This window comes from Lichenostomus cassidix, chromosome 3 (genome assembly GCF_008360975.1).
Source record: "Lichenostomus cassidix isolate B80296 chromosome 3, HeHo_3.0, whole genome shotgun sequence".
NCBI classification, from domain to species: Eukaryota; Metazoa; Chordata; class Aves; order Passeriformes; family Meliphagidae; genus Lichenostomus; species Lichenostomus cassidix.
In genome coordinates this window covers 16,926,614-16,940,824 of record NC_139483.1, presented here as the reverse complement: position 1 = coordinate 16,940,824, position 14,211 = coordinate 16,926,614, and the positions used below count along the sequence as shown (strand labels likewise).

The following is a 14,211-nucleotide window of genomic DNA, read 5'->3' as shown; positions in this document are numbered from 1 at the left end:
AAGAACACTGTTGCATTAGAGTAAAACAAGTGTGTAGATGATTTAAGAAAACCAAACAATGCAAATGCCTCTTTGTATCTTTGGGGGTAAAAATATACACATAGACACTAGTACAACTAATTTTTATGTATTAAGCCAAAACATAGATTTGCATCACAGTGACTGTAGAGAATGATTTTGAGTTAACAACTACCATTAAAAACCTAAGAGACTCTTATCCTCAGAAGTAGTCTGTTAAAAGCTGACCTCAGTACTTCTCAGAGCTTTCTGCCAGCCATATGAGAAGAGCTGTGGGAAAGCCCTGCCAGATGGAAAGCAGCAGCCAGCCCAGGTTCTCTGCATACCTGAGCTTCCCGCAGGAGATCCTCACTGCTCTGGTTCTTCCTCAGTGTGCCCAGCCCAGCAGACTGGTCCACAGAGTCAAACATGGAGAATGGACGCACTTTCTTCTCTTTGTCTCGTAAAAAAGTTTCTCCTTCAGCTGTCGTAGAGAGAAGAGACAACTTTCAAAAGGGAAGAAATGGCAATGTTCTTTGGTTTTTGGTTTTGGGGTTTTTTTTTTTGTGCTTTCAAATGAATTCTCAATATTTACTGAAGCATTTAGAAGAGAGGTATCATCAACTAGATTTTCCATATTTTTTAGCCAAGCACATAAGAACATACCTTGTCCTTCACTTGTCACAATTCCTTTTCCTGAAGTCAAGGCTGATCCTTGATTAATGTGATTGTCTGTACTTGAACTACTCCAGTCAGGGGCAGATGGGGAAGGTTTTGCATTAGGGACCACAGAACCTAGGAGAAAACAAGTGGAAGAATTTAAGGTATAATAGTCATTGTTATTGACTTATTTATTACAGGTAGATTTTTTTAAGAGTCAGGTCTGGACAGTGTACAGGTATCACACAGAGGTTAACTGCTATAAAACCTAGCATTATAGATTTTCATTTGTTTGTTTTAAAAAGAGAATGCAAACAAAGTTCAGGAACAACTACCAAAACCAGCAGCAAAACTCTCTGTTGTAGCACACAGCTGCACTTAAAGCATTCAAAAAAGGAACTTCTCTAGATTGGCTTATTTCCAGTTAGTAGGAAACTTCCCCTGAGTATCAGTGCTAAGTTAAAAGTGATACATTAAGAAAGTATGAAAAATAAACTGTGCCAAGAAAAACACAGTGCTTTAAAGCATAGACAGAGCCTGCCAGTGATATCCATAACAGTAGAAAAACCATGTGTGTGTTTAATGAGCATAATGGTTCTGCATTAAAGCTGATCTTTACATTCACTGGAGTAGACATCCAGATCTGCCAAAATCACTAAGAAAATGCCTGCAATTTGCTATTTAATATTTTGCCAAACTCTCTACTGAATTCTAAATAACCTACGTAATGTTAAATTCAAACAGTAATAATAAGCAGCAGGAGAAATGTTCCATTCTGACAAAGTACCAAAAACTCTCTCTAGGAAAGCAGTCATTTTTTAGCATTTGGACAAAATAAGAAGTGATATTTTAGTTCAAATAGCTAACCACCACACATTCCTCTAGCTAAAATTTAAATTTTGTGTGGTTAAAGCTAGAATTCCACTCCAGTAGTTTTAGGATCAGATAAAAATAAACAAGTCTCTGTTCTCCAATACAGCAAGAGACACTTGGAACTGCTTTTGTGCATTGGTTACTTTAACATCTGCCAGAACTGGAGATGGAAAAAGGGAGATAGAAAATAAACAGAACTATTCTACAAGCTCAGTCTCCATTTTTTCCATTTGGGAAGATCAGTGTTTCTCTTCTCTCCCAGCTGAAAAGGGAGTCCTCTCCCAGGATAGAAGAGAAAAGGATAGAAAAGGTATTTGGAACCAAGAACTTCACTAGACTTCTCTTACTGAACTGTCTGTCATAGGAGAAAGCCACAGAGAGAAGCCAACAAACCTCCATTAAGTCTCCAAGTAGGAGATGCCAAACCTCATCCCTCAGCAAGTTGGTAACTTTATTGCTATTTCTGTGCTACAAGCAACTGCCTTCGTCACATTTCTTGTCACATTGCTTTATCTTTTACATGTGTCATTTACAAAATGCACAGGTAGAAAACTTGGCTTTGTCAGTTTCTACATCCAAGCACCAGGTTGTTACCAGGTATGCACTAAAATTGCCTCTAGAAACTCAAACACACAGTTGAATAGTTTTTAGGAGAACTTTAAAATAAATTTTAAAAATAATCACTTTACAGAAAAGCCCTCCCACATTCCACACTGTAAAACAACTTAAAATGCTCACTACCAGATTTACTTAATTGTTAACATAGAATTGTAAAACCTCAGTGCTTATAAAATATATTTACTGCTGCAGAAAAACTGCAAGTAGCAAGACCGACATCTCAACACTTTGCTTAAAAAAAAAAAAAAACAAAAAACATCAGAAGAGAGCAGTTAGGTAAGAAAACAAAACATGTTTGGATAAGAAATATTAATCATAAGCTATTACCTGCAGGAGCTTTAGCTTGTGAACTGTTCCCAGCTCTCATATTGGGCAGTGTTTGTGTTTTCAGTGGCCCATCAGGTACCTGCAAAGCTTGTGTCCCATCTGAAAATGCTGGTTTCACCAAAAGCTCAGGTCTGGAAGCAATACGTGGCATAGTAGAGGACTGGATATAAGGACCTACTGCTGCCACTCGACTTGGAGCAGAAGCCACTGGCTGTGGTAAATTCCCATCTGAAGAAACCTTTGGGAAAAAAAAAAAAAGAAAATTTAAAGAATTTTATTCTGCAGTATCCATTCATCAGAGTTGAAACAGAAGTAAAAAAGCATAAGTAGCAAATGATACTCCAATACCAAAAGTGCTTTTTTGAAAAAGCTTTGAGAATTAAAGCTGAGGTAGTAAAAGCAATAAAAAACCTAAATAAAGAAAATCCACGACAGCATAAGATTTCTTGTCTGTAAAGGGTAAGTAGGTTAACACTAATGTACCATGAAAAAGACTTTAATAATACAAGACTTCCACTACATATGGATAAAGACAACAAGTTTAGCATCTCAACAGCCTTCCCCCAAGCAAGTTTTTCCTTCAGGCTGTACAGACAAGACCCAGAATTAATGTTTGGGTTATTAAATACCCCACACTTACTGGTACATTCTCTTTCTGTTGCAGAGCTGCCTTTTTCTTCCACAGACGCTCTCGCAGCTCATTAACACGCTTATCCATGACTGCCACCTCCAAGTTGCGTTTGTTCAAACACTCCCTCTGTTGCTGCAGCTTGGCATTCTGCTCCTGGTTCAGTTTGTTCCTCAACTGAATAAATTCACAAAGCAGTGGGGGAGGAGAGGAAAACAAGAAAAATAAGAACAAATTCACTTTCAGGATTGGGGACAGGAAACTGTTGGAAAGAGAAAAGCCTTCTAAAAAGTCAAGTCATGTTTTCTCTCCAGCAAAAAGACTGGTTAGTCTCCAAATTTTGCAGAAAGGAAAGGTATAGACAGTGTGTGCACCTTCCTCTCCTTACTTTGAACCCAGCATGCAGGCACTCACACAGCTCTGGCAGGAACAGGAGCAACGAGATTTCTTTGCACCAAGGTAAGAAACAACCCAAACAACTTTTACCCTGCAAGAGCTGTGGGTCACAAGCTGGCCTCCCATTACCTGCAGCTCCTTGTAGAGGCGGTCAAGCTCAGCTACAGCTGACTGGTTGTCGTGGTAACCATCAATCCTGCCGTTCTTCAGCATCTCCAGTTGCCTGGTGAGCTCCTCCACTTTGGACACAGCCAGCACCAGCTCGCGCTGCTTTTGCTGGAACAGGCTGTTCATCTGTTCAATCTCCTCCACTGCACAGAAGGGCAGAGCACAATAGCTGCCCTGAGAAACAGCCCAGCGTGGGTTGCTTCCAAGGCAGCATTTAAGGAGACAGAGAGCACCCTGCTGGCCTCCAGAGCAGAGCTGCACAGCCCAGCTCATGGGCCCTGCCACACCAGCTCTTCTCTGAGCTCTGGCAAAGGCACACTCACTAGAATGATTATGGAAATTTGGTCTACTTAGAGCACTGACAGGGAGGGAAAGAACTTTTTTTTTTTTTAACTTTCTGAAGTATGGAAACAAAACCACAATGCCAGACTGAATTCATCTGGAGAAGCCTAAATTCACTGAATGCTGAATTCAGCAGGAAGACACTAACCCAACCACAAGGCATATTTATGATACTTAGAACTCTGAATTTAGGTCGTAAGAACTCAATGACAAAACACTCAAGCTGTCATATTAAACAAAGACTCAGAGGGGCTTTTTAGGGTGTATTACAAACATCTGTCATCAGCAGCTCCCACTGCTGAAACTGTTCTATTAAAGAACAAAGTTGCAGGAATCAGTAAGAATTCAAGCAAGTACCAAAATCAGACTTGCTGGGGATGGAGCAGGGAAACAGTTTCACATGCTCCAAGATCTTGTGTTATTCTACCATCCCTCCACACCTTTAAACTGATGTTTATTTTGTGCAACAGAACCAAAACAGAAACGGGATTCTCCCCACAGGAAAATACTTTTGCTTTATTTGTCAACCACCATACTTCCTACTAAAACAACATATTCATATTTTCAGTTGAGACAGCCTGGAAATAAGTTCAGCACAATAGAGAGGATGAAAAGATAGACAGAAGAATAATACTAAGTCTGAAGTAAATATTTAATGTTGTATCAACCTGCTGAACTACAAGCACCCAACCAGTACTGTAGCAAGCAAGACCCTGGTCAGATTCACACATTTAAAAATGAAATATGCACCCAATTTGGCCATTAAATTACCTCTTGCATAAAAGGCAACTTGGGTACCCTGCTATGCTTTGTTATAAGCCAAGAAAATAACACTCTAAATGTGTAGGGCATTGACATCAAGGATGGAAAAAGTTACTGTGGTGCACAAAGGTATTCAAGTAAGGAAAAACCTACACTGCAATTAAAGAGGAGACATGCTGGGCTCAAAACACAGGGTGCTCTTACAGGACCATTTTAAAATATAGTAAGAAAATATATTTTGCTCTAGCTCAGTCAGAAGTTTTCTTGGTAAATACAAGATATGAAATTGCTAAGGTTAACATTTCCCAGAATGCTGTAAATAACTCTTCTGAATCACTGAAATCACCAGAAACTTTTGAATTCCAAGAACTGTGTTTCATGAAAAATCCCAGGCTACCTTCCCCAAGCAGCAACTCACCTAATTTCCCATTGCTGAGTCTTTTTTGCTCCACATGACCTTTCAGTGCTCTTACTTTCTTAAGTTTGGCTTCTTGATTCTCAGCAATTTCCTTTAATCGTTTCAGTTTTTCCTGTTCAGCAGCCTGCTGTTGCTGTCGCTGATCTTGCTGCTTCAGGAATTTCAAACGCTGCTCCTGCGGCCAAGACAAGGATTTTGAAGTCCAAGAAAAATTTTAGTATTCATGTTCCAAGACACTTGTTAATTTGATTTAATCACTACTTGGCTCTTGAGTTACAAGAGCTAAGAAATATTTCCTCTCTACCTTCTCCATGCTGTTTGTACCTTACATATCTCTATCACATGTCACACTTTAAACAACTAAGTCATGCTGGAGAACGTAAGACATTCTTTATGCGGAAGGTATCCCATAGATTATTGGTATTTTTCATTACGTTTTTTACTTTTACTAGTTCTGCTAACACCTCCTTGAGATGGAGTATGACTGCACACCAAACCTCTGAAAACACACTGGTCTCCTGATAATGATCACCACTATCACAAGACAGATAATTCAAGACACTGGAAAACATTGACAGTGACCTGGCCCTCATTTAAACAACAGGTACCGCCTTAGTGGAGAGAATCCTTTTGCCTCTCCAAGAGAGTACAATAACGTGTTATCAGTTTCTACACACATCTAATTTAGACCTAGAAGAAACCGTTAGACCACCAGATCATCTACAAAGAATTACTCTAAATCACTGGCCATTATACATGGCTTCCACCTCTAGAGCTGACAGGTTGCTCCCAGACAGTAAAACTACGAAGACTTTCCCAAGCACCTACTAATATATCCAAGACTGCCACTGCTTACTAACATTAGAAGTCCCCATTTCCTCCGAAGAAACCAAACCCATGAAAGAACAAAAATCACCAGTCAGATTTAGAAAACAGGAATTCTTGTGCACTTTGAATAAAAAAGGCAGAGCAAAAAGTGAGCTTGCCTTCTGGAGAAAACCAGGACCAGGCAGCACCTCAGTGTATGCACTACTTTAGAGTCACTCCCACGCAGGAAAATACCACCAAAAAAAAGATATTACAGCTCATGTCTAAAAAGAAAGTGTATTTTTCCTCCCTCAGAATCTATTTTTAATATTGCATCTGATTTCAGAAGGCAGGAAAGAGGCAATGGAAAGTCACTGTGAAGAGGCACCTAGGAAAGCAGGTTTGTTCCAGAGAGGCACATAAAATGAAAAATTCTACCAGTGGGACACCCACAGGGCTACTCTTCTTCAAACCACAGGCAGCAGACACCTACCCCATGGGCAGCTATCCAGACTCAAACACTTTTTTTTTTCCCCCCCTCAATCTTGTACAACTCCATTTACAGTAAAAATAATGTTCCTGTTTCTTGTGACTACAGTGTTATTTATAAGACTAAGGTGTATTGCCATCACCTGGGAGTGAAACAGAAGTTGTAGAAGTTTAGGCTTCTCATATATAAATGCATCTTAGCTGGAACTGAAAAAAAGGGCAACATTCTTCAGCAAATTAAACAAGGCAGTATGGGTATTAATTGTGCTGCTACATTTCAGGTGAAAACTCTCATCATTTGGCTGATTGACCAATTTCTTGAATCACAGTTGCACCTGTTCTTCCCATGAGGCAGAAATAAAGTTTTACTGCCTATTTTGACAGGCCATAATACCACTTAGCAGGTGCTGCAGAACTATTAGACAGCCACAGTTTGAAGCACTTCCCTGAGATCCAATTATTGAGGGATGAGGGAAGTGAAGACATTAAAAATAGAGACATACAAAGCTGATTTCAAAAGGAGAGGGAGACAAGGTGTGCGACAGAGGAAAAGTAGTGAGACCAGATCCTCAGAGCAGCCTTCTTCCCTGTTAAACCACATCCTGAAATGCAGGGGAGCATCCACCCAGACAGATGAGCCCTCTTCAGGACAGGCTCACATCTAACAATTCTCTGCCAAAAGCAGCACTTTGTTACATTCTCAAGAGCAGTGTGTACCAGCAACACCCAAGCAAAACATGAACTCTATGCCACCACTCTACAGATGCATTCAGATCATTTTTTACCCTACACAATTCAGGAGCACCCTGTGTGCTTCCATTAGCTTTTCTGTTATTGTTCTGTAAGCATTTTATAAATCACAGTCCTAGGTTACTTTTATCACATACAAGACATCTCTTCCAGCCAGCTGCCCCAAAAAACCAGGCATGTTAAACTCTTATCAGGAGAAAGCAAGCTATCATGACAGGACAGCAGAGACAAAAGGACTGTTCAGTGATCAAAGTGGTGAATTGCTGGTCACCACATGGAGCACAAACAGAGCTGACAGAGCTACCAGGATGAATGACAATAAATAAATGTTATGTGCTCTATCCTTTTAGTAAGCTAAATGGTCACTTTATCATTGACATTGTTTTAATGTTTTACTACAGGGTATTTGCATAGATTGACTTTCAAATTTAAAGACAGGCAGCAAAGAAAAGGAGCCCTCTGTTTAGAAGGGGTGAAAAAACTCTAATTCCCCAATCCTCCCTCCACTTCACATGACTCTTACTACCTTTGTTCCTGGCTGTAAACAATTTAATCCCAAACCCACCTTGTTAGCCAGCATTTGCTGTTGAGCCTCAATTTGTTGCTGCTGGCGTGATGCCATTTCCTGAAGTTCAGCCAGTGTCATATCCATCCTTGGTGCACTCACCTGTCAAAGAAAACCCAAAGCATGCTAAGTCTAGAATTTTAAATTTGGCTAGCACTTAATAGAGCTACTCCAGAAAAGTATAAAAGTCTTTCAAAAATAACAACTGAATAGCCAACAAAATTGTTAGAGAGACATGGCATCTTTTTGTGGTGAAAGAACAAATAGTTGTAAGCTCATATGCAATCCAACAACTCACATAAAATGACATCTCTTGGAACATATTTCTAGCAAAATCCCAGCAGCATTTTAAAGAGGCATTTCAGACCCTTTTATAATTAAGCTCAGCATGAATCAGCTTTGACTGACTGAGCCCAGAATGCTCAGCATGTGGCAGGATAGATCTGTGGTCGTAGGTGTATCACTACCATTCAAAGCACTTCCGCATAAGTTGAAGAAGATAGAAAGTTTAAATATAGTTGGGCAGGAGGGAAAACACCACTCTCAAAGACAGCACTGTTATTGGTTATCTGTTCAGATATTTCCTGAATCTAGATTCAATCTTACAGCCATAGTTAGGGAGCAAGAATAAGTGACACACAATAGATTCAACAACAAAACAGATTTTGTTGATTCAACTCAACTTGAAATCCGGAATTAGGGGTCTCTGACAAGACTGCACATGCAAAAAAGCCCAAACTGAAGTATTATGAGAAAAGAACTTTGATGGGAGTAGAATAGGGAAAGTATACTGCATTTGCTGCTCTGAGATCACCTGTACGAGCACAGATATGGCAGCCAACAGATCCTGGTGATGTCTTAAAAACTGAAAGCCAGGATGATGATTGCTAGAGGCTTTGGGGCTATTTTAGAGCAGTCAGTAGCAACTTCTCCAAAATAGTCTTAGTGTCTTTACATGGTACAGTTTGCACCATTATCTCCAAAGAGGGGAAGCCTCCATTCCCACTATAATGATAATTCTTCCAGAGGCTTGCAGATAAGGGACATGATATATTTACTCAATACCTTGTTTCTTTGCCCAAGAGTTTATGAGGTTATTTCAAAAGATGAGTCCCCTTGTCTGATTCAATTCTGTCTGGGTACCATGTCACCATAGAACATGCCTCTCAAGGCCCCAGTAGACTTTTGCACTGGCCCTATGGGGCTGTTAGAGGATGAGTGGGTTCTGATCACTCCTTGGCTCTCCAGTCAACAAATTAGTTCATGGATGGGAAGGACAAGAGTCTCAGTTGGTGTGATATTGCTGCCAGTGCACTGTCCTGGTAGCAACTGCCACTTGATGCTCTTCTACTTGCAGCAATCCCACAATGAATGGATCTTCTGAGAGGCCAGGCAGGGTGGGTAACTGTTGGATGATCTCTGTACTCACAGCAGCTACACCTAAAGCCTATCAGTACCCCTCTGGATCCATGAAGTACTCTCTCCTGAGGTCGCTGACGCCGAGGATACACAGGGCCTCTAGGCCAGTCACAATAGGGTGGTTTTTCCATTTGTCCCCTGTCAAACTCATCTCAGCCTCTAATACTTGTAGATAACTCCTGGCATCCCCCTGCCACTCCAGAGATCCAGATGGGTTATGCACTCCTGTGCTTTGATGGCATCAGTAACACACATCAGTTAGCTTTATAGCTACTAAAGCTTTACACTTGTGTGAACGTGATGTGCCAGACCCTCAAATCCACACAGTCCAGTGTGTTTGGTCATCCGTTTTCTCCTCCTGGCCAAAGGCAGGGACTCTCTATTCCTGTTCCTGGTCAGAGTATTCACTATCTGACCTCTGCAATGCCAGACCAGAAGTCCCCTCACCAGGGTGAATGGAGGTGATCTCAGTTTTTATGTCTGGGAGATCACTGATTGCATCCCTGTCTCTCTAGGGCAACTACACAGAGTCTTCCTGAGTGACCCCTTCTGAACAGCTCTTCCCTCTCAGTTCAGGCACATGGGCTTCCACTTTAGAGCTGGGTTCACCAACCCACTTGCTCATGTCCTCCTCCTGCTCACACAGAAAGAACTGGAGTTCGTTATGGGGCCTGTGCTTGGGGCTTCCCTTCTCTCTAACCAATGCAGGAGAAGAGTGATCTCTTGGGCTGCCCTAAAAGCTGGGGTGTTGGCTCATAGGGATGTGGAAATACCCAGAGTTTCTGCTACATTTCAAAGCCAGGAGGAAGCCATCTCTACAGCTGGTGCAATCAAATGTAGGTAATACAATGCTACCAAGGTGCTGGAATATAATGCAGGGGCACTTTGAACCACCTTCCTCCACACAGCCACTGTGCAAGAGATAGCCCCTGGATCTTTAGAGATGCTACCACTTTTTAGATCACTATATATGACTTCCAGAATTGCTAATTCTCTCAAGTACTGGATTCCTTCACCTGCAGCGGGTCACTTTCCTGGGAATTTACAAGATCTTCCTTAAATGGATGTCTTGCCCTCACACTTAAGAGGAGTCATCTCCAGAGGCTGCAAATTGCTGTCTCCAATTCCTCTTTCAATTTCCCAATCTCTAGCAAGGGATCCCAGCTGTGGGGCTTCATGACCTCCTAAGTGCTGACTGTCAGCCACATTATCCCAGCATCGAAGCAGCCACGCAGAAATCTGCTCACTTGGCTGGCAGCTATAATCTTTTCCCAAGTCTTGAAGTCCTGATGAGGTCAAGGACCAAGTAACTCCAGTCTCCCGTTTGATTTGTCTCACTCCTTGCAATTTTTTTGTCGAAGGACCGGCTTCTTTATCTGACCCCTACTCTCTGAATTCTCCTTCTTCCTCCCTTTCTAATGATGATACAGACCTGTAGCCTACTTCATCCATTTCCATTTTTTCTTTTTCAGTACTGGGGCAATTATGGTGGTTGGAGTCCCTGTCTCAGCCACAGTGTCCTCAGATACAGTTTGGGTTCCTGCCTCAGCTACAGTCCCTCTGAGTACTGAACTGTGGCTCACTGGCCAGGCACTAGGACAGGGTGAGAGGCTGCTGGGTTTCACTGAGGTAGGCAAGGCACTTTTACATCAGCTGACATGTAACTTTGCCAGGGATGGTTACCTGTTTAGGTGTAAAGTCCCAGGCAATGGGAGGTGATAAGCACCCCAGGCACCTGTCCAAATCCTTCCACACACCCTGCCACCCAGGAACTGGATGCCTCAAGGCACATTTCAGTATCTCAACTAAAGTTGGTTTTCTCTTAAACCAGGATGACACTGAATTCCACAAACTCCATAGGTTGCCAACAGTATTAGTTAGTAATATTAACAGTATTAAACAGTTTATATAAGGATGAGCAAAGACCATGGGAGACTGCATGACAAATGCATTCCCATCAATCTCAGCCAGGGAGAGGGAGGTATATTCCCACATCATCCCCACAAGACATCTCCCCCAGTGTAACAATGCCATCAGTGTAAGGGCAAAGCATGGACCCATTGTTTATATTAGTATGTTCCCAAACTCAGCAAAATAAAAAGATAAGCAGTGCAGCTGACAAACTCCATATCCCATACAGAAGCTTGCTACTTGGCAACCACTTTTTACTATAGTATGCTACATATATATATATATATATATATATATATATATATATGAAAAACTGCCTTTGTCTCACCCCTGTTCAGGGACCAAAAAGGACTGTAGTTGATTGACCTTGGCTGGATGCCAGGTGTCCACCACACTGTTCTACCACTCCCCAGTAGGACAGGGGAGAGAGAATAAAATGGAAAACGACCCCTAGGTTGAGATAAGGCAGTTTGCCAAAGCAAAAGTTTGTGCAAGCAAGCAAGGACAAAAAAGTTTATTCTCTACTTCCCATCAGAGAGCGATGTCCAGCCACTTCCTGGGAAGCAGGGCTTCAGCACATGGAGCAGTTGCTCCGGAAGACAAACATTGTAAAATAACGAATATTCCCTCGTTCCTCCTCCTTCCCTTGGCTTTTATATCTCAGCTGATGTCATATTTCATGGAGTATCCCTTTGGTTACTTTGGGTCAGCTGGCCCAGCTGTGTCCCCTCCCAGGACCTTGCGCACTGCCAGCCCCTGATTGGTGGGGAATGTTGAGACAGAGAGGACGCTGTGCCAGCCCTGCTCAGCAGGAGCCAAAACTCTGGGGTGTTATCAGCACCTTTCTGGCTGCCAATGCAAAGCACAGCACTGTGAGAGCTGCTGTGGGAAAATAGACTCCAGCTCAGCCACACGCAATCCAACTGTCCATTGCACCAAGCACTTACTCCATTCTCTATTCTTCGATCACCAGGCACTTTCACACCATTTCTTTTGAAGGCTGGATCTTGAGACCTTTGTCCAGTCCCTATATAAAAAGAGTCAAAGATGGTAAGGTATTCTAAGATTTTTCTTATGCTTTTAAACATAGCACTTAATACAAAAGGAGAACCAGTAAAGCCATTATGGTGTAGAATCTGAACAGTTGCTCTTATGTGTTTACCACTAAGATGAACTTAAGTGATGAAACAAAACATTTCCTGATAAGATTTCTGTTCTACATCAACTTTTATTTTAAAATATAGTTCTGTTCAAAAAAAACCCAAACAAAACCAGCTTAACCAACAGTAGGCTATTTCAGTATTTATCTTGTGGCCAGCAGGCAGTCAACCCCTAGTAAATGTGCATTACAGTAAACACAGTTTAAAAGCACTGGTTTTTTTTCTTCTTCCTGGTAGTTGTAGTGTCAGTAAAGATGCTACTTAACTAGAATCCTGCTTTATTCCCATCAAATTATGTGCAAATGGTGCTTAAAGGCCAAGCTCATTAATTTCCCTACAGAACACATGTGCAGTACAGAATAACACCATGAGAGTTACCTTCTTGTCCATTTGATACTTATTTCAAGACCATTTTTCTATGAGACTAACTCAGAGCTCAAATACATTGCTTAGCAATGCTGTGGGCCAATAAAATGACAATAATCCTGGTACTACAAGCACCCTGGACTTGAAAAAATACATCTTGACAACTAAACTGCTCTGTAAGATCCTTAGCAGGTAGAAATGGCACAGCTTTAGCTTTTCATGCACTCATTCTATCACCAGCACACATTTCAAATATCAAGACACACTTAGCCATCTAAAATATGCTGGGTACAATACCACTTAATAAATGCAGTATTTCCAACACTGAGGAAGATTACCAAGAATGAAAACAGGAAAAGGGGGTGAAGAACAATCTGGTAGGCAGATTTAAAGGTAAAAGTCTTACAGATTCTAATGAAGAGGTGAGGGTGGGATGCACAGAAAACCCTTGAAAAGCAGAAAGTAATTTCCTTTACAGGTCTCACATTCAAATTTACAATGAAAATTATATTCTCAGAGAACTTAACCAGGCAGTTCATTTAATGCTATTCCTGAAACTAACACAAATGTGTAGGAGACTTTGAAGAACTCTGTCTTTGCCAAGAATGCTAAGTTTACCACCCTAGTGAAGTATTATCCAGGTGAATAATCTCAAACCCAAATCACAGATTACATTACTGGGCAACAGTTTGGTTACTGTATTTAAAAGAAGAGATCACTACAGATCTCTAGATATTTTGCTGCAGAAAATATATTTAACATAGTATGCCCTTGGATGCTTTGGTGATAACCAGCTCTAAAAAACCTGCAGAAATTTCAATCTGGATTTACTATTCCCAGGTCTGAGCACAATGGATGAAGTCTTTACAAAAATTAGCCAGTTTTTGGTTGCAAGCCTGCTCTATTCATAAGAAAACAATGGTCAGACAAAAAGGGCTGCAACACCTATTGGCTACAAACATTAATAAATAACATACACAAGCTGTTTCCTTAACCTTGAAGAATGAAATGGAACTTGAACAAATGAACCAGCTGAGATCAACACGTACCTGCTTCCCGGCAGGGAGAGCGTTCGTGCCGGAGAAAGAAACGCACCTCGCTCCTCTGCATTCCAAACCTCTGCAGAACATCCAGCATCCGCTCGTTATCGGCTATGGGACGTTCTGAAAAGGTAAAAAAAAGTTAACTGCCACATCCCACCACAGCTTGGGCACATACCAAACCAAAAATATCTGCCCATCTTTCACCTGAACTCCTGTTTCTACACAGCTGTACTGAGTGCACATAACCCTTGCTCTTACCCAACACATTTCTACTTTTCCCTTAAGAAGCCACTGTTACCACTCCTTGCTTTTGAAACTAAACCAACAGCTCTGTAAAGCAGCCGTTGAAAAGTCCACCCCTGAAGGGAAAAGCTGATGCACTGCCACAGCCTGAGGGAAAACAAACAGGGAATTCAGAGCTTTCAGTTCTAGTGCCTTCATTTTGTATGTGCAAATCACCTTACTCACTCAGCCCCGCAGGAAATGTGCTGCTGTATCCCTCTTCTGCAGCA

At 41.5% G+C, this 14,211-nt stretch overlaps 1 protein-coding gene and 1 pseudogene across 3 annotated transcripts in view; both read right to left on the bottom strand.

The window, feature by feature from the left end:
- The window catches only part of TP53BP2 (tumor protein p53 binding protein 2), a 51,216-nt gene that overhangs the window by 11,781 nt on the left and 25,224 nt on the right, over positions 1-14,211 (bottom strand). For 2 of the 3 annotated variants that reach the window (XM_085054712.1, XM_085054713.1), the window contains exons 3-11: positions 13,706-13,819; positions 12,078-12,157; positions 7,801-7,902; positions 5,190-5,364; positions 3,629-3,810; positions 3,116-3,280; positions 2,476-2,713; positions 664-792; positions 345-481 (exon numbers count right to left, since the gene is read on the bottom strand). In XM_085054712.1, the coding sequence (XP_084910838.1) occupies positions 345-481; positions 664-792; positions 2,476-2,713; positions 3,116-3,280; positions 3,629-3,810; positions 5,190-5,364; positions 7,801-7,902; positions 12,078-12,157; positions 13,706-13,819 (1,322 nt within the window). Of the gene's footprint in view, positions 1-344; positions 482-663; positions 793-2,475; positions 2,714-3,115; positions 3,281-3,628; positions 3,811-5,189; positions 5,365-6,105; positions 6,206-7,800; positions 7,903-12,077; positions 12,158-13,705; positions 13,820-14,211 lie in introns of those variants that run through there. The other variant, XM_085054714.1, reaches the window with a different exon arrangement.
- LOC146439179 (uncharacterized) lies at positions 7,920-11,214 on the bottom strand (annotated as a pseudogene).